This window comes from Boleophthalmus pectinirostris, unplaced genomic scaffold (assembly GCF_026225935.1).
Source record: "Boleophthalmus pectinirostris isolate CB_2022bp ecotype Guang Dong unplaced genomic scaffold, ASM2622593v1 HiC_scaffold_18, whole genome shotgun sequence".
NCBI lineage: Eukaryota > Metazoa > Chordata > Actinopteri > Gobiiformes > Gobiidae > Boleophthalmus > Boleophthalmus pectinirostris.
Window position 1 is genome coordinate 36,069,429 of NW_026571133.1, and position 25,836 is coordinate 36,095,264.

At 36.7% G+C, this 25,836-nt stretch overlaps 1 protein-coding gene across 2 annotated transcripts in view; it reads right to left on the reverse strand.

Moving 5' to 3' along the window:
- Window positions 1-692: 692 nt before the first annotated feature.
- phf24 (PHD finger protein 24) overlaps window positions 693-25,836 on the reverse strand; it is a 69,146-nt gene continuing 44,002 nt past the window's right edge. Inside the window, exons 5-8 of one of the 2 annotated variants that reach the window (XM_055153879.1) lie at window positions 18,645-18,811; window positions 18,359-18,361; window positions 9,234-9,311; window positions 693-809 (exon numbers count right to left, since the gene is read on the reverse strand). In XM_055153879.1, coding sequence (XP_055009854.1) covers window positions 713-809; window positions 9,234-9,311; window positions 18,359-18,361; window positions 18,645-18,811 — 345 coding nt within the window. In that variant the 3' untranslated portion in view covers window positions 693-712. The remainder of the gene's footprint in view (window positions 810-9,233; window positions 9,312-18,358; window positions 18,362-18,644; window positions 18,812-25,836) is intronic. The other variant, XM_055153878.1, reaches the window with a different exon arrangement.

Consider the following 25,836-nt stretch of genomic DNA (forward strand, 5'->3'; position numbering starts at 1 on the left):
TCTCTTCTGCCTAAAGAAAGATTGCAGTATCAAAATCTGTACTGAGTTTTTTTTAGCATTTTCTAAAGTAGCAAAATTAAGTTTAAAATTTTAGTATCATAACAACACTGATCCTCGTGCAGGTTTATCCAGACTTGCACCGTGAAATTATAAGTACTTACATTACTGTTAACAATACCGCTAGTTCACAATATAGTTTTCCGTCTGCTTCTCCAAAACGAACCACCAAAAATCTCAGTAAAAACATAATTCAGTTACAACGAGGTCTACCAGAGCAGATGGGTAAGAATTCTTCATTAGGCTAGCATGTAACGAGATGTACACTCACAAAGCAAGGAGGACGTTGCGCATAAACTTATAACAGAGCCTCGTGTCTACATCTCCGTCGGCAGGAGCGCGGAATCCCATCGGAACTGCCCAGTGTGGAGAAGGCGATTGTCTAATATCCCTCTTCTCACAAGCTCCTGTCTTTCTTTCGTCAGTCCACCGTGTATGTAGTTAGCGTGGAGTGGGGGAAGAGGACGAGGAGGAGGAGGAGGAGGAAAAGAGAATGGGCTTGTCTCTCAAAAACCCGGACATTTTTTCAATCAGGTTCTCAGTGGTGTCGTCATGGCGATCTTCCCGGTCTGGTCAAAAGCTTGTGGGCTGGATTCCCCTCTCTCTCTCTTCTCTTCTCTCCGTGGACTCCGTTGGTTCTATAGAGGCCCGAGGACTATAGAGGCATCCGGATGTGCATGGCGGAGCTGTTCGGGCGCGCCGCCAGAATGTAGATGGCGCTGTCCTTCAGGAAGTCTGCCCAGGTTACAGGCCTACAGTGGGAAAGAGAAAAACAAATGTTGTATTTTAAAAGAGATGTAATTCTGTGGAAGAGTCATCACAAAGAGCCCATATGACACTATTTTCTGATCCATGTTATAATGTTGTTTCTTCATCAAAAACACACCTGGAGTTGCATTATCTTTATATAAATCCATACACCATGGATCTATTAAAATAACTGGATGGGGTATGGCTAGCTTGTAGATGCCTCCAGTTGATGTATTGGTCACTCACTGGAACTTCAGCGGAAAAAATCACATGGGCCGAGAGAAGATTTTTCTCATAGAGGCAATGTAATCACAAACAGTTTGTGTTCGTGAAAGCACCACTGTCTGTGCGGCTCACACATGGATCTAGGGTTAACATGAAGTTGGTACACTAGCTAGAGATATTGTCAGTGCACTCAAATAGTTTATCGCCTTGTAAATAAGTTGTGATGCTAACATTATTGAGGGGGATACGTCTTACCCGTATGCATAGAGCGCAATGTAATTACAAACTGTTCGTGTTTGGCTGACAGGGCACCTACAACTTTCAAAAATGTAGGATTTAGTGGCGATTTTTACCTATTTAAAACTTTTTTCTCAGCTCAAAATCCTTTAGTTGTCTTAAAAAACATGTTATAATCATTAGTTCCGGCTACGCTCTAGCTCCTCTCGCTCTGATTGGTCAAAGCGATCACGTGATACACGATACCCTGTGTGTGCACTCGCGTGCATTTGCGTGTGCCCGCAGAAGAAAAGAGCACTACTGCGAATGCTCAATTGGCCCACAGCCAGTGGAAGTACTTTGCTGGGATAAAGGCTAATCTGGAATCATGCGCCACTGAGCTTGGCCCTTTGACTTGACTGGACGGCCATTTTGAAACCCTGAGACTTGCCATAAACCATCATTAGAGTCATGTAATTAATTTCAGCCCTGGAATTGACACTGTCAGCTAAACTAAAAGTAACAGGTAGCTGTTAACTGGAAAACTACCACTACATGACATCACAAGGTGGAGCAGAATATTTGAGCTTTGAGGATGACAGACTAAAAATAAAGATATTGTTGAGGAGGTAATGACATTCTAACATGGCTTGAAGCTCAGAAAAGTCAAATGCGTGTGACATTTAGGCCCTTTAACTCCATGACTCCCATAATTCTGAAACTACTGGAATGTTTATCCATTTAAACATTACATTGAAAATACTGTACATCCACTGAAAATTCCAGATTTTGTGCAGTATTTTATGTTTTGTACTTCAAATTACATTAACTTCAAATAATAAATCAAATGTTTCATCCTGACAGCTACTCTTTAAGGAACTCTTACTTGAGTAGTACTTTTTTCTATTTGAGTAATATTATTCTGAAGTAACGTAACTCTTTCTTGGTGCAATTTGTGACTACTCTACCCGCCATGTGCAAATGTAAGGAATGATGAATTATGGTCATACTGCTGTGAAAAGTGAAAAAAGTTCTTATAGCTATTATCATGCATAACATAACCCAAACCAGGCATTGTGATCCTCCACAGTTCCTAACAGGCTGTACTGGCTCTGGTTAAGGGTGGGTTTACTGCAAAAGACACATTTCCCTACAGAGAAAAAATATGAGTTTAGAAGTAATTCATATTACCACTAAAAACTCTTTCCACTGAAGAAAGTTCCACCTTGATGTTGTAAAATGAAGTGAGTGATAAATTACACTGCTCACTCATGGTGCTGCATTATTCATTAGGCCCTTCACAGTTATCTGATCTCTTAACAAAGTTTATACTGCACTATTAAGAATTGTGTGTCTCCTGACAAAGTATGTGTTTCAAAAGTATCGAAAAGTCACTAAAACTAGTATTAAAACTAGAAACTCAGCAGGTTACACAGATATAAGGCCACATAGTAAAGTATTACTGCCAAAATAAACAGCTTTTTTTTATTTCGTTTTTGTTTTTGTTTTTAAATAATCATTGTGATATCGGAATTGGTATTGAGTCTATTCCTTAAAGGTCCTACATTACGCAAGATTACGCAAGACTCAAAACATCCCTGAAGTTGTGTTTTCTTTCATTCACACATGTTTGAGGGTTTTTTTTTTATTTTATTTGTTTTTTCATCAGGGACAATGCACATACCGTCAGTCCCTGGACAGGTTGATGTCATACATGGCGTACATGCCAATAAAATACAATGTAATGTATACTAATGCAATCATTCATCCAGTCAATCAATAAGTAAAACTATAATCCCAATTCAGTCTCAGTCACCACATCCAAACACTATTTACATATTTACAGTCCATATGGCTGCATTCACACAGGGCAGATTAATGTGTACAGGTTAGTTTGGTTAAAAGCCATTGTTTGGTCAGGCGTGCAAACATTTCATAATTAGTACATGACATAATTTCATGTGGGAGGCTGTTCCAGAGGCTTATGACTCTGTAGGAGAATGATGACTAACCAAATGAGGTTCTGCATCTTGGAACACTACACTCTCCTGTGGCTGTGGACAGCGTGGCTCAGCAGGTTTTCTCTGACGTGAGCGCCACAGACTTTCTCAGTGGGGGGGCTGCTGAGTTATGAATGATTTTAAATAATGTTAACATTTGATTAAATTTAAGCAAGTTATCAAAATGTAAGAATTTATATTTGAGAAGTATTGAGCAGTAGTGGTGCAGGCGAGGGTTTTTATCATGGATTTATAGTGCTCGTTTATAAAATGTTTCTATCAGCGTTAGAGACGTTTTACACGCCTGAGACCAGCTTGGAATACAATATCGAAGGTGTGAGACAATCATGGTATTAAAACATGTATATGGGGCTTCAATTATTATATTATGACTTTTAAAATTAAGTTTTGAGTCAAGTAATAAACCTAAATATTTAAATTCATCTACATTACTGATATTAGAGTCTCTGGGGATTTACACTTATTGGTAAAATTCACTGAAACTGTTTTATCAATATTAAGGTAAGACAGGAGTTCTGAAGCCAATTTGAAACCTTTTCCATTTCCATTTCATTGTGAGTAATGCTTTATTATTAGTCTGTGTGCATCTCCAAAGCTCATAATGCTCTGTTCCACCTTGTGAGGTCATGAAGTGGTAGTTTTCAAGTTTACTGCTACCTTAGAAGAGATTGGCAATTTCAGGTCTCAAATCACCCAGACGTTATGGAGTTTTAAGACAGGGTTTGTGTGTCAAACGTGTGAATGAAAGACAACACAGCTCCAGGTATGATTGTGATGAGGAAACATGATAACATAGATCAGAAAGCGGCATAATATGGGCCCTTAAATGTCAAAATCGAGTTTGAAATTTGAGTACAACATACGCAAACAAGCAAATCACCACATAACACTTGTACTTGCATCTGCACAGTGATTTCTCTACACACATGACAGTAAATCAGTCTTGTGTTCATTTGCCCCACGCTGCTTCACAAATGTAATTAGAAGCTTTCATTTGCGCGACCTCTGTCAGAGTTAATGAGTAATTCCACTTGATTTGACTATGGGCTGTTGGTAAGCAGTAATTGCAGATCCCAGTGGTCCAGTCTCCAGCCAGGCAGTATTAGTGTTTGATAATCAGAAACACATTGTAACATGGCAACACACTCTCTAAAAAAATAACTGTATTCACTTTAAAGGGCCTCTATTACACAATTTTCTGATCTATGTAATAATTCCTCATCAAAAACATGCCTGGAGTTGTGTTTTGTTCCATTTGCATATGTTTAACAAACATATTTAGTATATTTAGGTTGAGTTCTTCTCTCAAACGGAAAAAAGAAGTGCTACATAGTGTTTTTAAACTTCATTCACTGTTACTAGAATCATTTGGATCATTTCAATCCTGGAATTGCCAATCACTATTGAACTAAAGGTAAAAGGTAGCTGTTAAAATGAAAGCAACCACATCATGACATCACAAGATGGAACAGAGCATTTTGAACTTTTGAGATCTAGGCTATGTTATATGATGACGATCTAAACAGAAGATGCACTTTTTATTCCGTGTTTAGACAAGCGATTTCAGGAGGAAATCTGCATGCATACAGTGACGCAAAAGTGTGTGGAATTCGATTGGGTATACATGCCAGGCGGCTAGGTGGTGATGTATGTGACATAAACGCGTAAGAGACATGCGCAGATCTGACCAGAGTTTTGCATCTTGAGCAGTGTAGACGGAAATGCTAAGGTAGAGCGTATTCAACTATTCCACTCTGGAAGCTGGTTTCAGATTTTTGCATTTTTAAGCCCAAAAAAACACCATCACCATCTAAACAAAAGGCACTCCTGATCAAATATCTTGTTGTTTTTTACCCACAAGTGTTCTCGTATAAACAGGATCTTAGAAAGACTAACAATAAAGGATTACTCAAACACATGTGAATGAAACAAAACAACTCCAGGTATGTTTTTGAGGAGGTAGCAACATTCTAAAAAGTTTTACGTAATATAGGACCTTTAACTATCCAGGCCGTGTGCAAATTTTGTCATTTTGTTGTTCCATGTAATAATAATAATGATAACAGTTTATTTTATCTAACTACCTCCTAATTAGTTATTAGTTAGACATTTACAAACACTTTCCTATTAATACACTCCTTATTACTGCTTATTAGTATGATACTAAGCCATTTTTGTGCATGAATTTTGTACAACTACCTATTCATATATGAACTATGAATATGCATATCAGAATTCATGAATTAAGTGTGAAGAAGAGACCACTTTAGAATAGGAACCATATTCATTTTAATTTGTCTCAAACTCATCATTTATTAATGATCGAAACATCACTTTAGAATGGGGAACATATTCAGAGCTTAATGACTTAATTCATGGCTAGTTAGACTCTATTAACATCTAACAGAGAGTGTTTTATTACACAAGAGTAAGCAAAATTTGTTACGTGCAAATAAGTAAAAACTACATTTCTTGTGCTACTTAACAAGTCCTTAACAACTCACTTATTACCAAAAGCTAATTAGAATCATAATTCATGGACAAAAATGGCTTAGTATCGTACTAATAAGCAGTAATAAGGAGTGTATTAATATTAAAGTCTTTGTAAATGTCTAACTAATAGCAGAATAAGCTTATGGGAAATTAGACATTAATAAGGGCTAAATAAATACTAATTAATGACAAAGTAACCATCTAGAACTATGCTAATTAGCAGGTAGTTAGATGTTAATAAGTGTACGCTAATAAAGTGTATTAGTCTTATATAGTGCTTTTCCAGTCGCGCTACAGTTTAGTGCCTTATTCTTTCACTCCATACTCAGTGGTAAGTCACAACTGTAGCCACATCTGCCCTGGGCGAGAACGTCAGAAGCGAGGCTGCCAATCTGTCTCTGACTAACACCAACACTCACCCACACATCGCACTTATCCCGAGCAATGTGGGTGAAGTGTCTTGCCTAAGGACACATCAACAGTTTTGCACTGGCATCTCACTTCTGTTTTAGAAACTCCAGCTCAGTCCTTGTTATCTTGGCCTGCGTCATCAGAGGTGTAATACTCCCTACAACGGAAGCACAGCCAGATTGGACTAGACTGAAATAGAAACAACATCGTAATGTGCTGAGGGTTCATGTCGCTAACTTACTCCCTACAACTGTACAACTCACCCTAATGTGTCAGATAATACTCCCTACAACTGTACAACTCACCCTAATGTGTCAGATAATACTCCCTACAACTGTACAACTCACCCTAATGTGTCAGATAATACTCCCTACAACTGTACAACTCACCCTAATGTGTCAGATAATACTCCCTACAACTGTACAACTCACCCTAATGTATCAGATAATACTCCCTCCAACTTTCTGTATTTTTTATTTTACTTGTACTTAACATTTATATAATTATGCCATATATGACACCAGTCTCTTGTTACTTTTGATACTTATTTAGAATTTATTAGTTTGAGTTTATAAGTTTGCTCTTTCTTATTATATTATATTGTGATGTGTGAGTTATTGTGTCCAAATAATTTCCCTCGCGGATAAATAAAGTTTGCCAAAGTCTAAGTCTTCCACACTTTATTCTACAACAACCCCCAGCGGACTCTCATCCAAGTCCTAACCAAGTCCGGCTCTGCTCAGCTTTGGAGATGTGACGAGATCAGGCTTTAACAAATAGATCTGGCTGCGTGTCTGTACACATTTGGTTTGTAGTCTCATGAATTTGCGATTGTGAAACCCATTGAAATATAATGATTATTATTCGTTTGAACAGATTAGTGGGTGTTGATGTAGACTTGGCCACTTGTGATGATTGACATGTTTGAGCATTAGAAGTTTTAATTGTAATTTTTCTTTCTGGTATAAATCCCGTTTTGTTTTGTTGCTAAGTTCGGCACAACAGATTCAGTCATTTCTTTATTTGTTCTTTATATTTATTATCTCTTGAATCTGGTGAACTTCAGTGATCGGCTTGTCTGCTCTTTCACAATAGCCCAGTTGCTTCACACCAAAATGTGAGATTTTGAATGTTCAGCAAACCAAAAAATGTGGGCTTCGGTTACACAAGAACAATGTGTTAATGAAATTCCCTCCTGATTCCTTCTCATGCCATTACACTAGTGGTTACATTGATAGTCTGCAGTGGTATCACGCTGTGGATGTTCTACATTTATGTGTATGATGGAATATTCAGAAGTTACCATGGTGACGCAATGCGCACATTAGATGGATTTAAACAACACATTTTCAGGAGCCCATGATTAAAAAGACCATTTATGGTTCTGTTTAGGTGTTTTGATTTTCACCAAAAACGTAAAAGTGACGAACTGAAAAACTGTTGGCTAAACTGACTATAAGGCAGAGGTGGGGACTTGCAAGTTGTGACTTGGACTCAAGTCAGATTTGAGTCACTATTTTTAGGACTTGAGACTTGAGACTTGACTTGATAAACTTGACTAAGACTTGGGACTTAACTTGGACTTGAAGGTCATTGACTTGGAACTTGACTAAGACTTGAGGTCTGGAGAAGACTTAGGAAGCACTTTTAAATCTGAATTCTTTCTGTTCTGACCATAATGACTCACACTAAGATCTTGTCAAGACAATTAAAAAGGAAAAATGAACTAAATTAATTTCTACAACTCTTACATACTTTATAAATACTTGTATATAAATATACCATGATGTTTTAAGTACAATTAATTTTAAAATTTATATAAATTACAATAATCTAGTACTTTGGTTTAAAGACTTGAAATAATTTGAAGCTCAAAGCAGATGACTCGAACTTGACTTGGATTTATGGGCCAGTGACTTGAGACTCAACTTGGACTTGCCTGTGTTTGACTTGGGACTTTACTCGGACTTGAGGTCAAGGACTTGAGACTTACTTGAGACTTGCAAAACAATGACTTGGTCCCACCTCTACTGTAAGGTCAAGGGGACTCTTTAACAGCACAAATCAACTCAAAAAACTGTAGCTCCAACTTAGTTATTTTTTTTGTGGTAGATTATGTTAAAAAAAAGTTCAGATTAGAGTCTAACAAAGCTTCAGACACAGCAGTGTCTACATTAGGGTACATTAGTATTAATACTAAAAGAATACTGTTGCTATACCTGCTTGTCAATGTCCCTCGGCAGATCTCAGAAGCTAAGCAAGCCTGGGTCTGGTAAGCTCTTGGATGGGAGATGGCTGGGATTACCAGGTGCTATAAATGGGGCACTAGGGCTCTAAATTGTCATTGTGTCCTTAGGTAAGACACGTCACTGTGGAGTGAATTAGGCCCCACCCACACTACTACGTATTTGAGTCATTTTCGTTGTGGATGCCGTGTTCGTCCACACTAATCCAATGGAAAACGGCTCCAGAGACGGAACGATCTGGTGGCACGATTTCTTCCACTGTGTGGATGCCTGAAAATGCTGATACACTGATGTAGGTCTATGCACCGTTAAGTAATTCAACCCCAAAACGCTAAGAGGCTAGAATATATGTCCATTCATATATACGCTCTATGCTTATGACCTGCAGATGTATAATCTCTGAAAAGTTTAACATGACCCATCTCCAACACGACAGAAGCACAGAACAGACTCACCATTAACTAAACACCCCTCTGTCACAGAAAGAACAGAAATATTCCACTGAGTCATGTCCTTTAGTCCGACAGAAGCTGAACCGCATCAGTGCACAACAGTGAGCTGTTTTTTAAGCACTCACTTTATGCAAATTAACCATGTGGTTTTAAGTTTTGTTTCTGTAAAACGTAAACAAATATGCTCAAAGATATGCGGATAGGGAAGGCTTGCAGACACAGAAACAACGTGTCTGGACGCAAATCGTTTCTGATATGCTGATACGGTGATTTGTTTCATTGTAAATGTAACCTTAGTGATGCACTGTAAAACATCGATATAAAACAAATGCATTATTAACGTTATAGAAAACACAACATACCTGCTGTCATCCGTCTTGCTCCTGTCACTGCCCGAACTGGCCGGACTGCTCTCACAAATGGGTCCAACATGACTGATACTGGAACAAGAATCAAAACAACACGGGACACATTAGGCATAATATATTTCACATTTTGTCTTGAGAGCAGAGACTAAAACACTTCCTAATTTGCACATCTTAGAGGACACTCATTACAACCTTTTTTTTTTTTTTTTTTTACTCTTTTGATATTTACAGACGAGAACTTCACAGTGAAAGCTTTCTGTGATCCCTGTAATTAGACTGCTCCTCTCTCCACGTAAAGAGTGAAGGGTCTACTCGTTAGTATCTATTCAGGTAGCTGGGGTTCAGGTATAAAAAGCTTGAATTCAGTAAAAATGTCATTTTAAAAAGTGCAAGTTTTGGCATATGGGTTAAATGGTTAGATGGAAGATGATAGAGAAGCCATGCAAAAGCTATAAGTCACACTCACCCACAAAACATAGGAGTGCAGATCGCCATGAATCTGCAGGGGCGGGGCACAGGTGGTGGAGGATGAGAAGGAGGGTGGGGGGTGGAGGTGGGGGTTGGAAAAGGAAAAGCACATTAGTGATACAGAGAGTGAGTGAAATGGCTTAAATACCATGATCGAAGCATAGACTGTATAAAGAAGTGGACTAAGAGAGTGTGATGTCACTCATAGCATTCAGCTCTATATTTGGAATTCCAAACATGAGTATTACAGCAACCAAAGAGCCAGTCCAGAGTGAGTTTGTTGAAGGTAATGCCCCTTCCTTAGCAAAGTTGTAAATGACACCTGCTACTAACACTAGGGGGAGCCTAAGAAAAGGTTGGTCTATTATCAGTGTTCATATTCTGATTGACAGACAAAATAGAGAAATAAAAACACCAGGATCACGTAGAGCAGCCCCGGGCTGGGGACCGGTACAGGGTCGCACGTTTGGTACTGAGCCGCGAAAGCGCAGACCCCCTTCCCCTACACCCCACATGCCTCGTGGACTGCCCCCCCCTCATACGTCGTGCAGACTGCCCCTCCTCCTGTACGTCGTGCGGGCTGCGTCACTAAACCAGAACTAAACCAGGTCTAAACCAGGACTAAACCAGGTCTAAACAAGGATGAAACCAGGTCTAAACCAGGACTAAATCAGGTCTAAAAACAGGTCTAAAATAGGGTCTAATACCAACATTTTAAGACCAAAATGAGGAGCAGCACTGACGGCAGCAGTTACAGAAAGAGGGGCAACATTTTTTCATGGATTAGGTCGATTTAGCCAGATCACACCCATGCTCACTTCCTATTTGGAACACAGTGGCTAGCAGGTTACGTATACAGTCTATGGATATACGATATACAGTGCAAGCAATGGAGTGATGTCTTTTATACGTAATTGTTATATGTCATTTTCTTTTTGGAAACTGAAAACTTGTCACATGTTGATCTGACAATTCCCAGACAAAGATGAACTATTACTACTACTAATACTGATTCTGTTACAGCTACTATACTGTACTTTGTAGAGCTACTGCTTCTGCTACTACTGCTAATGCTAATATTACTATTAAAGGGACAGTTTGGAATTTTGGACATAGGACTTAATTTCCTAGTTAGCCAGTGTGTTGGAGATGTGTGGAGACACTTTTTAAAATATTCCATGCAGTCCTTGTATTTGCAGAGGTCGCTGGTGTTAGGCTAGTGCATGTCAATGGCCATAGTTAGCCTGCCACTAAAAACAGTCTTGCCCACGCCACAAAACACCGGAAGCAAATCTATTATTACACCAGACTTGCATTTGAAGGATTTATATCTGAGCAGCAGCAACGAGTTGTACTTCCTGATAGAAAGCTTGGCAGCGGCGGACTGATATATGAGAAAATAGTCCCATGCAACGATTCATGCGATGCAAGGTTAGTTTTATTTCAGACATTATTCTGTCAGCACAGACATTCACATTGACCATCTGGCATAATTACCTCCGCCAAGGAGGTTATGTTTTTGCCGGAGTTTGTCTGTTTGTTTGTTTGTTTGTCTGTTAGCAACATAACTCAAAAAGTTATGGACCGATTTTGTTGAAATTTTCAGGATTTGTTGGAAATGTGAAAAGGAAGAACTGATTTCATTTTGGGGGTGATCCGGAAGAAATCCTGGATTCTGGATCACTTTGAAATTTTAGTTAACATTGTGGTAAATGGGGCCAAAAAATTTGTTTCTCAATATCTCAGTTAATTATTGACCAAACCCCATGAAATTTGACTCAGGGATGGACAATGGGATCCTCTTTCATATTCCAAAGGCTGATCCGGATCTGATCCAGAAGACTGATTTTATCGCAATTTATATAAAAAATGGGGGTAGTCCTTGGCGGACGTCTGCGCTCTCTGAGTGCTTTTCTAGTTATAGATGTTTTGTCATCTGTCTCCACACGTCTCCAACACTCTGGCTAACAAGGAAATGAGGCCCTAAGTCCAAAATTCCAGACTGTCCCTTTAATACTGCTACTATTCCTCAGCTACTGCTACTGCTACCACCTGCTTCTGCTAATACTACTGCTGCTACAAATACTACTACTACTGCTGTTGAAATACCACAATTGCTACTGCTGCTGTTGTTGTAGTAGTTGTATTAGTACTACTGCTGATACTACTACTGCTGCTGCTGCTGCTGCTGCTGCTGCTGCTACTACTACCACCTGCTTATACCATTACTTCTAATACTACTGCTGCTATCTTTGCTACTACTGCTACTACCGCTGATACTACTCATGTTACAAATACTTCTACTACTGCTCAAATACCACCACTACTACTGCTGCTGTTGTTGTAGTAGTTGTATTAGTACTACTGCTAATACTACTACTACTCCTGCTATCAGCAGTACTACTAAAGAATATGACAAAAGTGCAAAATTGTGCAAAATTGTTTAGATTTTTTTTTGTTTTTTTTGTTTTTTTGATAATTTAAGTACTAATATAATTTTAAACCAGGGTCAGGTAGTTAATAGACCAAATGAGATGTTTTTTTTTTTTTTTTTAATGTTCTCACCTAAATATTATGAAACTACAACCATTCGAACTACTCAAATATTTCAGTTTGATTTTAATGAATATTTCAGTCCATTTAGACATACTCTTGTGACGTACTTTCAAATACTTATCATTCCTACGTACGCATAGTTGTCTGTAGGTCTTTTAATAAGATAAGATAAGATAAGATAAGATAAGATAAGATATGGCCACACATGTCAGACAAATAGATTTAATTCACTTTTCATTTGCGAAAAGGCGGCTCACAAAATAAAACACCAGCTGCTCTATGCATTTTAATACATATACTGAAGGATTCATGGGCCAATATAAAAACTGTATTACAAATAAGGGCATCCGTGAACATTATTCTAACAATATTTTCTTCTTGTTTGACAGAAAACCATTACTAGGGCATCTCGTACTCAGTGTTGGGTTTGATAAATGGATATGAGGAACTGCAGGTAAGATGTAGCAAGTAGACTTCACAGTATAATGAAAAAACAGTCTATTTTGAGAATTTGTATTTCAAAGTGTTTTTAGTCAAAGCTCAGTTTCTTCAAAAGGATTCCTAATATAGATTTCAAACAAGCCACTGGCAATGTCAACAGTGCAGTGCGAAGACAGGACGCTAAAAATATGACTTCGGTTGACGTTGGCAGGTGAACGAAACTGTAAAAAATTTGTTGTAAAAATGTGGTTAATTGTGTTTTGATTAGTCTTGCAAATTCTAATAATAGGTTTTGATAGCTTAGAGAAAATAGCTTTTAATTGTTGTCACTTCACGCTGACAGGTAAAAAAAAAAACTGTAAAAATAAGTTATTGGGGTAATTACTTCAGGTCACGCTGACAGGTGAAAAAAAAACTTAAAAATAAATTATTGTGGTTATTACTTCAGTTCATGTTGTCAGGTGAAAAACGCAATAAAAATAATGAATTGTGGTAATTACTTCAGTTCACTCAAGTAATACAAGTACAACAATTAAAAGCTATTGCATTTGTATAACTTTTTGTTGTAGTTGTTTTTAGGTTTCACCTGTCAATGTGAATCCAAGTAATATCCACAAACTAACTTTTTTCACCTGTAAAAATAAGTTAGTTTGTGGATATTACTTGGGTTCACATTGACAAGTGAAAAAAACTTTAAAAAAAAGAAAAAAAAAAAAAAGTTATACATAGCATGCAATAGCTTTTAATTGTTGTACATTACTTGAGTGAACTGAAGTAATTACCACAATTATTTTTATTGTGTTTTTCACCTGTCAACATGAACTGAAGTAATAACCAGAATAACTTATTTTTAATGTTTTTTTTTAATTTTTTGGTTCGGTTTTATTTTTTGGGTTCTTGTTGACAGGTGAATGAAACTGTAAAAAAAATAAATAAATAAAATATAAATGCAATTCATTTGTTTTGATTAGTCCTTGAAATTATTATAATATAAATGAGAAAAACAAGCTTTAATTGTTGGATATTATTTAGCTTCACGTTGACAGGTGAAAAAAGTTAAACAAATGCAATGAGTTTTGATAGTCCTTCAAAGTATAATAATGTAAATGAGAAAATACCTTTTCATTGTTGTATATTACTTGGGTCCTTGTTGACAGGTGAATGAAACTGCAAAAATTAAGTTATAAAAATGCAAATCATGTGTTTTGAACTTCTTGAAATCATTACAATGTAAATGAGAAAATAGATTTAAAAGTTGGATATTATTTGGCTTCATGTTGACAGGTGAATAAAACTGTAAAAATAAGTCAGTTTGTCAATATTATTTGGGTTCACACTGACAGGTGAAAAAACAAAACAAAAAAGTTATAAAAATACAATCAATTTGTTTTGATTAGTCCTTGAAATCATTATAATATAAATGAGAAAAACAAGCTTTAATTGTTGGATATTATTTGGCTTCACGTTGACAAGTGAAAAAAAAAACTGTAAAAATAAATTAGTTTGTGGATATTACTTGGGTTGACACTGACAGGAGAGAAAATAAAACAAAAAAAAAAAAAAAGTTATACTATACTAATATACTATACAATTTAATTTAAAATACTTTTAAGTGTTGTATATTACTTGGGTTCTTGTTGACAGGTTAAAGTTATAAAAATGCAATTCATGTGTTTTGAACTTCTTGAAATCATCATAATGTGAATGCGAAAATTGCTTTAAATGTTGGATATAATTTGGGATCACATTGACAGGCAAAAAAACTGTAAAAAATAAATGTTGTCATTGTAAATACATTTAATTAGATTTAGATTTGTCTGTTTCTAATTGTGAGAAATTATTTCTCTATTACATCAGTTCATGTTGACAGGAAAAAATAAGTTATACCAATGTAATCTTTTTCTTGAAATCATTATCATTATAAAGTAAACAAGAAAAATAGCTTTAATTACATGAGTTCACTTTGACAGGTGACGACTGTAAAAAAAAAAAACTAACTAAATAAATTAATAATTAATAATAATAATAATAATAATATATTTTTTTAAAAGTTCTAAAAATTGAATTCATGTTTAATTGTTGGATATGACTTGAGTTGACAGGTGAAGAAAAATGTGAAAATAGCAGATGTAGGTAGTACTCAGTATACATTTTTGTTTGTTTGTTTGTTTGTTTTGTTGAAGTAACGGTATTCTTACTTCAGTAAAATTTTTAGCTACTCCTCTCACCTTTACAAAACAGCTTTAAATTTTTAGATATTACACCGATTCATGTAAATAAACTAATTAAAATAATATAAAAATGCAATTAATGTGTTTTGATTGGTCCTTCAAATATAATAATGTAAATGAGAAAATAGCTTTGATTGCAGGACTTGTTAGCAATTCTTTTTTATTTTTAACAAGTACTTGGATAGACACGGACAAACAATTGTAGTGTTTTGTTTTCCAGCCAAACGGTGAATTATATTTTTAGCTGCAGAATTGTGGTGCAATTAATGAAGAGAAAAACAACACGGCTCCACACCCAACTGCTCAGAAAACTAACAAAATCACAGCACAATATGGTGTTACAGCTGAAAGTTAAAGCTAAAAGTTTTGAGGAAAAGTTTGTGAAATTTAATTGGTTTGGGAATCGCAATTTGTTGGTTTAGGACTTTTGGCATAACAAAACAAAACAAAAAAAATATACCTGGATGTTATTTGTGTACCAGTTGACAGGTAATTAAAAGGTAAACGTGTACCTGACTTTTGCTTTCAGTTAGTGGGGTAATATAGGTTTTATATAGTAATAAATATAGGCATATTTGTAAATACTGAAAATTCTGCACCCATTTTGCGCTCTGATCTATGATTTCTGATCTAATGTTATAATGTTTTCTCATCACAAACATACCTGGAGTTGTGTTTTGTTTCATTCACACATCTCAGAAAACACTCTGTTCCACCTTGTGATGTGCTCAACTGTGTTTTTAAAGACTACACACCTTCATTAGAATCATTTGGATAATTTCAGCCCTGTTATACATGTTTGATTTCCCAGTGGGATACGTCTATTGTCAAAGCTGATCTTTTCAAGTCTTTTGAACCGTATCGCTTTTGTTTCTGGTTCTGATGTTGTCATATTTTAGTTCTGGGATTCGGACATCATAATTGTGTGGTTGTTGGATGTCCTAACAGCAGAAAACGGGCTTTGGAAGTTTACTGTTTCCCTTCCCAACGAAATTGAGAAATAGTGAAAGGCGAAGGCGATGGGCAGTATTGATCCACAGGAAGGACCGAAAAGGAAACCTTTGGCTCCTTAAGAAATCATCCCGAGTTTGCAGCAAACATTTTGTATGTGGAGTGCCAAGGCCCATTTTCCGCTGATAGGACCTCCAACAACCACACAATTAAGATGTCTGAATCCCCTAACTAAAATATGACAATATCAGAACCAGAAACAAAAGAGATATGGTTCAAAAGACTTGAAAAGATCGGCTTTGACAATAGAGGGATCCCACTGGGAAATCAAACATGGTGGTTTGATGCTCGCTTTTTCAGAGAATCCTTCCCAGTATGCATTGCGCGATGACCAGAAGTCTGAAATTCGGGATGCATGTATTGCCAATCTCTATTGAACTAAAGGTAAACGGTAGCTGTTAACTCGAAAATTACTGCTTCGTGACAACGCAAAGTAGAACAGAGCATTTCGAGCTTCGAAAATGTAAATTAATAATAAAGGATTACTCAAACATGTGTAAATGAAACAAAACAACTCCTTTATGCTTTTGAGGAAGAAACAACAGAATAACATGGGTTAAAGCTCACAAGAGTCTAAAGCTAAAGTACCTGACTTTTTTTCTCACAACAAAGTAAATTCTGTTCTTCCCCCATAAACATATTGTAAAAACAGAAATTTGTAGCAGAAATCAGACCTCTATACACTGTCTCCTTCTACGTTTATATGATGATGGTCTTAACAAAAGATGCAAATGTGGCATCGCGTCTTCACTTTTTATTCCACGTTTAGACGAGTGTTTTCGGAAGGAAATCTGTGTGCATACAGTGACACAAAAGTGTTTGGAATTCAATTGGGTATGCATATCGGGCGGCTAGGTGGTGACGCTAGGTGGTGATGTATGTGACGTAAAAGCATATGTGATGTAAATGCGTACGCGACGTGAGCAGATCTGACCAGAGTTTTGCATCTTGGGCAGTGTAGATGGAAATGCAACAGCAGAGTGTATTCAACTTTTCCACTCTGGAGGGTGATTTTTGCATTTTTAAGCCCCAAAAACATCATCACCGTCTAAACCAAAGGCAATTCCGATAAAATAGTTTGTCGTTTTTTACCTGCAAGTGTTCTCATGTAAACAGACCCTAAGTAGAAAACATTTATCTATTGCAAACTTGTAAGACAGAACCAAGTGAGTCTCTATATGACACTTTGGAATGAGAGCTGATTGGCTGTGTAAGGGTGGTCCCCCCTACTTCACTTTTTTGTTTGAAAAAGCAGTTTTAAAGCCGTGCTAGTGACCATATATGAATGCATGTGAATACTGATGTGCCAAATGGTTTATGAGAGCTACAAACAAGTGAAATTTAAATACCTACTTTCTCCCTTCATTGTGTTAATCAAATCAGACAGCACAGTTTTAATGTCTGTATGTTGATGTTATCTGATCTTGTTTTGTTACAACTTCAACTGTGGACTGAGCTTTTACAGATAAGACTGTTTTCCTCGAGCAGTGTTTAGTGGATGACTCATGATTTTTAATCGCACGTAGATAGCTAGTCTTTTTAGAATGATAAGGTTCTTTCTGCATTCTGGGTGGTTCTGAGAGATAACAGTTTAAAGTTCTGAGCACTCATAGAGCAGACATGAACGAATCATATAATAACTTACTTTAAATATCTTTTGTATGTGGCTATGTTTGTTTCTGTGTTGCTGCTATTATATTTAGTCAATGGTATAGACTTGACTGTGACATAGGATCAGTGGTGGAAAATAATATAGAAAAGGTATCTGTACTTCAGTTGATTTTTATTTTTTTTGTAAGTGTCTAGTTTTTACTTTACTACAATGGAGAGCCTTTATCTGTACTTTCTCTTCAGAAAAGTAAAAGTTTTTTGGTTTTGTTTGTTTGTTTTTTTTGTTTGAGACCTGCTGAAAAGACTGAGGGGGTTATTTTTGATCAAGTTCATAATTTGAGCGAACAAAAATATACAAAGAAAATCACCTAGGAACAAAATGATTGATTTAATTGTTTCAACATTCATCACAAATCTGTATAAAATTCACTAAGTTGGAAGCTTTATAAGACCTCAAAATTGGCGTGAAATACTTTCTCTTACAGCTTCATTCATCATCCTGTTTCAATTCATGGAAACCATGTGACCTCGCAGCATTAGGATTCATTCGCTCAACAGTAGGCGGGTAATTTTTTTTAATTTAACCAATCGCTGCTATTTGGTCGTGACGTAAGTAATGCATCACTAACGTGGCTAACTGGTACATTAAGCTTTTCCCAAATCCTGTAGGTAGAAGGGCAATAACGTCTTTCCCCTTGATAAAATTCACCAAACATTCTCTTTGTTCCGGCTTTAAATCCTCGATCTCGGGAATTGTGGCCAACATAGAATGTATGGCTCTTCGCTGATTGGCTGGTGCACGAACTTGCACTTCTGGGATTCTTGCAAACCGTCTAGTGTATTCTGATTCCTGACCTCGTCGCTGGAGAGAAATGAAATTGAGCGGAGGCACTACATGGCATCAGCCTCTCTACATTTTTACATGAGTACTTCAACACTTTTACTTAAATAATTTTTTTTTCATGTGATACTTTTACTTGAGTTTTTTTTTTTTTCTGAATTAAATTGAGTACTTCCACTACAGCAGTCAATGTCTCACATAGTATACACAGCTGTAGTAGTGGTAGTACTGGTCACTTGGACTGACCTGACGTTGCAGGATTGCGAGTCCTTGGTGCCCTTCTGGAACCAGGACTGCTGGGCCTGACGACACTCAGCTCTGGTGATCACTCCATCTTTGTCCAGGTCCAGACTCTGGAACACCGAGCGAGCCTTGTCCCTCTCCTTCCCCGTCAGCAGGCGCACCAGGGAGTTCTGCACACAAACACACAACCATGCAAACACACAAACACAGAACCATGCAAACACACAACACACAACCATGCAAACACACAAACAGAAACACACCAGTTATTTCCACTTTGTCTTTTCGCTTGAGTTGTTCACTGACATTGTTATCAGATCAAAACAAAGTGGATTAAAACACAAGGCAAGAAACAATAAATCAAAGCAAACTAATGATGTCAGTCTTTTTCCTGAGAAAAAAAGAGAGGTTGCATTCCTATTGTGCTAGTAACTTCCCCATTGACTTTGCATGGGTTTCAGAATGATGAGGAACGTTACCATTAGGGCTGGGTATCATTAAGAAGTTGCTGATATGATACATACCTCGATACTTAGACTATGATACGATACATATCTTGATGATATATTTCGAATTGATTTGATACGGTTCAATAAAAAATAATGGCTAAATCATGACTGTGATACTAAAAGTCTTTGTTTCTTGTGCAAACATAATATGAAAAATGTCCATTTTAATCATAAAAACAGTGAAAATGTCAAATGTGTTGCATAAACAAGTTTCTTTTCTCTAAATAAGTAACACAGCTATAGTTCTGTAACAAAATAATTTAGTAAAATATACCAAATCTTGGAGATATATCGATACAGCAGCCCACGATAACAATACTGTATCATCAAATTAAACAATACGTCAGTATTTCGATATTTTTGCACACCCTTAGTTACTATAACAATGAACCATCAATTAACCCATAAACACAATATTATGTCTTTAGAATGGTGAAAAAAACTCAAAATGTTGCCTTTAAACAGGAAGCCAAACAAACATGTCCAAATTGTACACCCTGAACAGTAGAGATTCGCAATTCCAGGGCTGAAATTAGCCAAATGATTCTAGTGAAGGTGTGACATCATGACATCACAGGGTGGAATGAGCATTTTGAGATTTCCATTCAAGAGAACTCAGCCTTAATATGCAGGGTTTGTGTGTTAAACATGTGTGAATGAAACAAAACACAACTCCCTCTAATTTTTGACGAAGAAACAACATAACATCAGAAAATGGTGTAATAATGGCCCTTTAAGTTAATAAATGAAGTCTCAAGTCTTTTGGGGCAACACATGAATCCACTTAAATGTTTCTAATGCAATATCTGTAAGAAGGACTGCTGTGTAATAGATGATGGATCTCCCCTTTTTAAAATTTCAGTGACTATAATTCTGGCCCCAGCACTGGTATTTTTAGGGCTTAATCGCTCTCAATCACATTAGTGCTGTGTTACCTAATCTCCAGGTGCTCCTTTACCTCCAGTTACCCCCAGAGTCCACAAATTTAATCTCCCTGGCCAGAATATGACAGCTTTTTACTGTGGCCACCAGACTGTAACTACAAGTCTTTTAGAGAAGTGGAACTAGGCCAGAACTGCTGTAAAAACTATAATATTTGAACTTTGGGTAATGGTCCGTGATCCATTGCTACCTATATATATTTTGACTTAAGTAGTACTGTCACTTAAAGGTCTTATATTACACAAAATTAACTCTTGTGAGATTTTAGCCATGTTCGAATGTTGTTACCTCATCAAAAACATACCTGGAGTTGTTTTGTTTCATTCACACATGTTTCAGTAACCCATTATTATTAGTCTGTCTACATCTCCAAAGCTTAAAATGTTCTGTTCCACCCTGTGATGTCATGTAGTGAGTTGTCATGAGTAGTGATCCCCAACATTTTTGAGCCACAGGCCGGTTTTAGACCTGGTTTTACTTATGGTTTTAGCTCTGGCTTAGAGGTGTGGTCCGCATGGCGTAGGGGAGGAAGGGTGGTCCACGTCGGCATATGGGATCAGGGGACATTCCACGTGGCGTATAGGAAAGGGGGGGACGATCCGCACGGTGTTCAGGAGGAAGGTGGGGGTTGAGCTCTCGCGGCCCGGTCCCAAACAACCGATGGCCCAGTACTGGTCCCCAGCCAGGGGGTTGGGGACCCCTGATGTAGAGGTAGTTTTCAAGTTAACAGCTATGTTTCATCTTTAGTTCATAGAAACTGATGATTCCAGAGCTGAAATTATCCGAATGATTCTAGTGAAGATGTATGGAGTTTAAAAACACAGTGGAGCACATGACACCATCACATCACATCACAAGGTGTAATGGAGTGTTTTCTGTTTGAGAGAAGAACCCAGCCTAAATATGAAACAAAACACAATTTCAAATATGTTAGTGATGAGGAATCCTTATAATATAAATCAGAAAATGGCATAATATAGGTCCTTTAAAATTAAGAGTCATGACATATTGAACTGAAAACACTTTTAGGCAAATTTGTGACTAGAATTCATGAGTATTTATTTATCTATATATACATTTTTCCTATAGGTCCTATATTACATGTTGGATTTAGTTTTAATTTTCATTCATTCACACATTTGATTAATCCTTTATTATTAGTCTCTGCCTATATCTCCAAAGCTCTATTCCACCTTGTGATGTCATGAAGTGGTAGATTTTCAAATTAACAGCTACCTTGTCCTTTTTGTAAAGTAGAGATTGACAATTCCAGGTCTGAAATCTTTCAAATTCTAGGTCTATGGAGTTTTAAAACACAGTGGACCACTTCCTCTATTACCACATGACATCATAAGGTGGAACTGAGTATTTTCTGTTTGAGAGAAGAGGTCAGCCTAAATATGCAGGTTTGTGTGTCATATCAGTCAATATGTAAATGTACCCTAGTTATTTAAATCAAATCCTTACACTGCCTCACGGTTTCTATTTTTACACACAAACAATCCCTGATTCAAATTATTGTCTACTCTGCTAATCCACATAAGCACGTACACGAGTACATGCATATACACGATTACATATGATCCTCTTTTTTTATGTAGTTATTTCCACTTCAAACGCACAAAATATGCAAATATGTAAACAACCTTATCTGTCACAATTTCATTATGGCCTGGTTTAATTAAGCATATTATTTCTATGCGTTAGTCATCTATATCCATTATGGTCTGGTTTTCAGTTTGTACATAAAAGAATCATGCTAATACAACATGGTTAGGGGAAAACAATCACCTTTAATCAAAAATCTTATTAGATACTTGGAAGCTGGAACAACAGTTAAAATCTTTCATTCATTATCTTCTGCTTAAAGGGCCCACACAGCTCTGTATTCTGATGTGTTATAATGTAGTTTTCATCACAAACACACCTGCAGTTGTGTTTTGTTTCATTCCCACATGATTCCCACATTCCTATAGGATCATTTGGATAATCTCAGTCCTGGAATTTCCAGTCTCTTCTGAACTAAAGGTAAAAGGTAGCTGTTAACTTGAAAACTACCACTTCATGACTTCACAGTGTGGAAAAGAGCGTTTTGAGCTTTGGAGCCTATTGACAGATTAATAATAAAGGATTACTCAAACATGTGTGAATGAAACAAAACACAACTCCAGGTCTGTTTTTGAGGAGGTTCCAATTTGTGTAATAAAATCTTCTGCTTAATTACAACGCAGTGGCTTAGTGGTTGGGAAACGATCTCACAGCAACAAGGTCGTGAGTTGGATTCTCACACTGCTTTACCCCGGTATTCTGCTTCACCCCACCAACCTACAAATATGTGCTTTAGTCTAATCCTCCAGCTAGGTTTCAGAGTTTGCCGTCACGCCAACTAACCCAGAACATATTTAGAGCACCATGTTACCTTTTATTGTTTTGAAAATGCCATAATTGCCGAAAACAACATATTAACACACTTCAAGTCTCCCCCTCCTTTTGCTCTCCATGCTAAGGCAAAGGAGAAATTCAATTTGTCAACTGGACAAAAGTTTATTTGGTTGAATACATTTCACTGCTCATCCAAGCTGCTTCTTCAATTTGAACTGAACTGAACAGAACTGAAGAAGCAGCTTGGATGAGGGGCAAAACGTATTCAACCAAATAAACTTTTGTCCCATTGACAAATTGAATTTCTCCTTTGCCATGGATTGTACCTGGACGACTGAGGGATTGTTCACACTCTCCATGCTAAGTCACTCCCCTTTCATAGCACTATCACAACACAGTCCACGAGCATTGAAACTACTGCACATCGCATCAGGTATGTCAAGTTGCTGTGAACAGTTTTGTATCATGGTTTTGTATATTTATGGAGAATTGTTGTCTGAGAGTATCTGTGATGTAGGTTTGTGGGCTTTAAAAAAAAAAATTGGTCAGTAGGGGCGTGCAAAAATATCGAAATATTGATATGTCGTATAATTTAATGTGATGATACAGTAACAATATTGGGGGCTGCTGTATCAATATATCGCCAAGAGTATTTTTTGGTATATTTTACTAAAATATTTTGTTACAGTGCTACAGTTTTGTTGCCTGTTTAGAGGAAGGAAACTCTTTTTTGCAACACATTTGACATTTTCACTGTTTTGATGATTAAAATGGGAGTGTTTAATTTTTACTTTGCACAAGAAGTGATTTAACAAAGACTTTTAATGTCTCAGCTATGATTTGGCCTTTATTTTATTTTAAACAGTGCTCGGTTATTTTAAACCGAGCACTGTATAGAGATGTGTTTCGTATCGTGGCCTATGTATCAAGATATATATCCTATCAGCAATTTCTTAATGATACCCAGCCCTATTGGTCAGAATCGTACAGCTAAAAATAAAGAGGGCCTGGGAGAGACTGCTAAATTACTGAAACATGTTGCATAATACCATCCCTTTAAATTAATACATTTATAGGCCTACTTTTCATGGTACAACTACTTGCAAACACACTCTCGTTCTTTCTGATATACTTTTGTACATCAACATTCTTCCCCCGCATATCTCGAAATTCACACAAAACTCGTCTCTTACTCCAAAATTCTGCGCGCCTAATAAACTGTCTCATTTGTAGATTTCACTTTGCACTTTTGCTTTGACATCTTATACAGCATCGCAATGAACCTCTTAGCAACCACATCTTAATAATGTTGTCAGCGCAGGTCAGAGCTACAGAAATAGATGGCATAGTTAGGCTGGGAGATGTGTGAAACGATGTAAGATAAGTGTGGCTGCCAGATGGCTCTTTACTGTGCTCCAAAAAATTCCATTCACTTCAGAGAGACTAGGCACCCAATGACAAGAGCAAAATGGGATGTATTGTATATCTCAGAATGCTGCATCTGTTACATGGGGACTACTCCTTTTACTAAAACACAATTAAGATCATTACATGTAAGATTTTTGTAAAAAAAAAAAAAAAAAAAAAAAAAAAAAAAAGCACACTTGTTTTCCCATTTTTAAGTTTAAAATCACACTTCTTGGTTGGAAATCGTGACATAACACTAGGGATTTCCATAGCTGTTACCTAGCAAAACTCCTTTAATGTATACGGTAATTATTATTTGACAAAGAAAAATATAAGAAAACACCTTTATTTTGCTGAAATCATGTTTAAAGTAAGAGAAATGTGTCTGTGTGTAATTTGTGGCAAACTTTTCAACAGAAGAGTGATGTCATTGATATGTTTGAACTGTAGTTACTTTAAATCCTTTAATTTTCAACATATTTTTCAGCTTTTCTTCACAAACTGCAAAACTATAATTTATATTTACAACAGATATTATTCCACCAAATAAAGTAAACATTTGAGAATCATATACTTGTCATATGCCATATGTCATATTTAAATGTTAATAAGTTTGTTTGTGTTATTATATTAGTACGGAAGCCCTGTGCGCTGTGGGTTAGGACGTGGGAGAATGGGGTTCAAAACTCACCTGCTCCCGAATCTGTGTGTACTTTGCACTTTTGTTAAAACCAATATTTTCACAAGTTTTACTTTTGTGTTTTCTTTTATGAGTTATATGAGAAGTAAGATCAATGCATCACTGATCACATTACAGGCATAAGACACTGTTTTCCTATTGTACTTTAGTTGTGCTGTTGTACTTTGTCGATGTTCTCCTGTTTAGCTTATGCTGCAAAGAGCTGCACTATCGCGTAAAGGGGTCAGAGTTTGAGTTTTAAGATAGATGGGTTGTTTTTGTCTTTTCTTGTGTTTTCCTCATGAAGTGGCGCTCAAAGTGCCCAGTGAAGCTTATTTCTTTATTTTATCGTATTTAGGACTCAAGTAAGAATGTTACTGCAAAATAATAATAGTAAATAGGACAAAGTACAATTGACTTGGGCCCATATTACGCTATTTTCTGATGCATGTTATAATCTAGTTTCCTCATCAAAAACGTAGCCAGAGTTGTGTTTTGTTTCACTCACACAAGTTTAACACACAAACCCTGCATATGTAAGCTGAGTTGAGATCATATGGAAAACATTTCTGATGTCATGTGCTCCACTGTGTTTTTAAAAACTGTACACCTTTACAAGAATCATTTGAAAGATTGTCCATCTCTAGAGAACTAAAGGTAAAAGGAGCTCTTAACTTGAAAACTACCTGTTAAAGACATGACAAGATGGAACAGAGGATTTCTGTTTAACTGTGCATATAACTGAAAGGTTTTCATTCCGCACTCTTCTCTCCAATTTATGTCTCTCTTTTTTAATTTTAATCTTCATGATTATTTATGTTTTGATTTGTTTTTATTATGATTTTAATGTATTTCTTATTCTGTAAAGCACTTTGAATTACTTTGTGTACGAATTGTGCTATACAAATAAACTTGCCTTGCCTTGCCTTGCCTTGCCTTTGATCTTTGGAGATGTAGAGAGATAGTAAAGATTATTCAAACATGCGTGAATGAAACAAAACACAACTCCAGGTATGTTTATGATAAGGAAACAACATTACAACATGGATTAAAGCTCACACAAATCAATTTAGCATAATACAGGACCTTTACATGATATATAATCAGATTCATGCATTCAGTCCAGAGATGGTTATAAGGTGTTACGGCCCAGGCTGTGCTGTGCCCTGCCCCTTTCTGCCTTCCTCTTCTTTCCCTCCAGGTGTCTTCGCCTCCCTCCACTGACCCGCCTGCTGGCTCCACCTGCCAATCTGCCATAACACATAAGCAGCTTTAA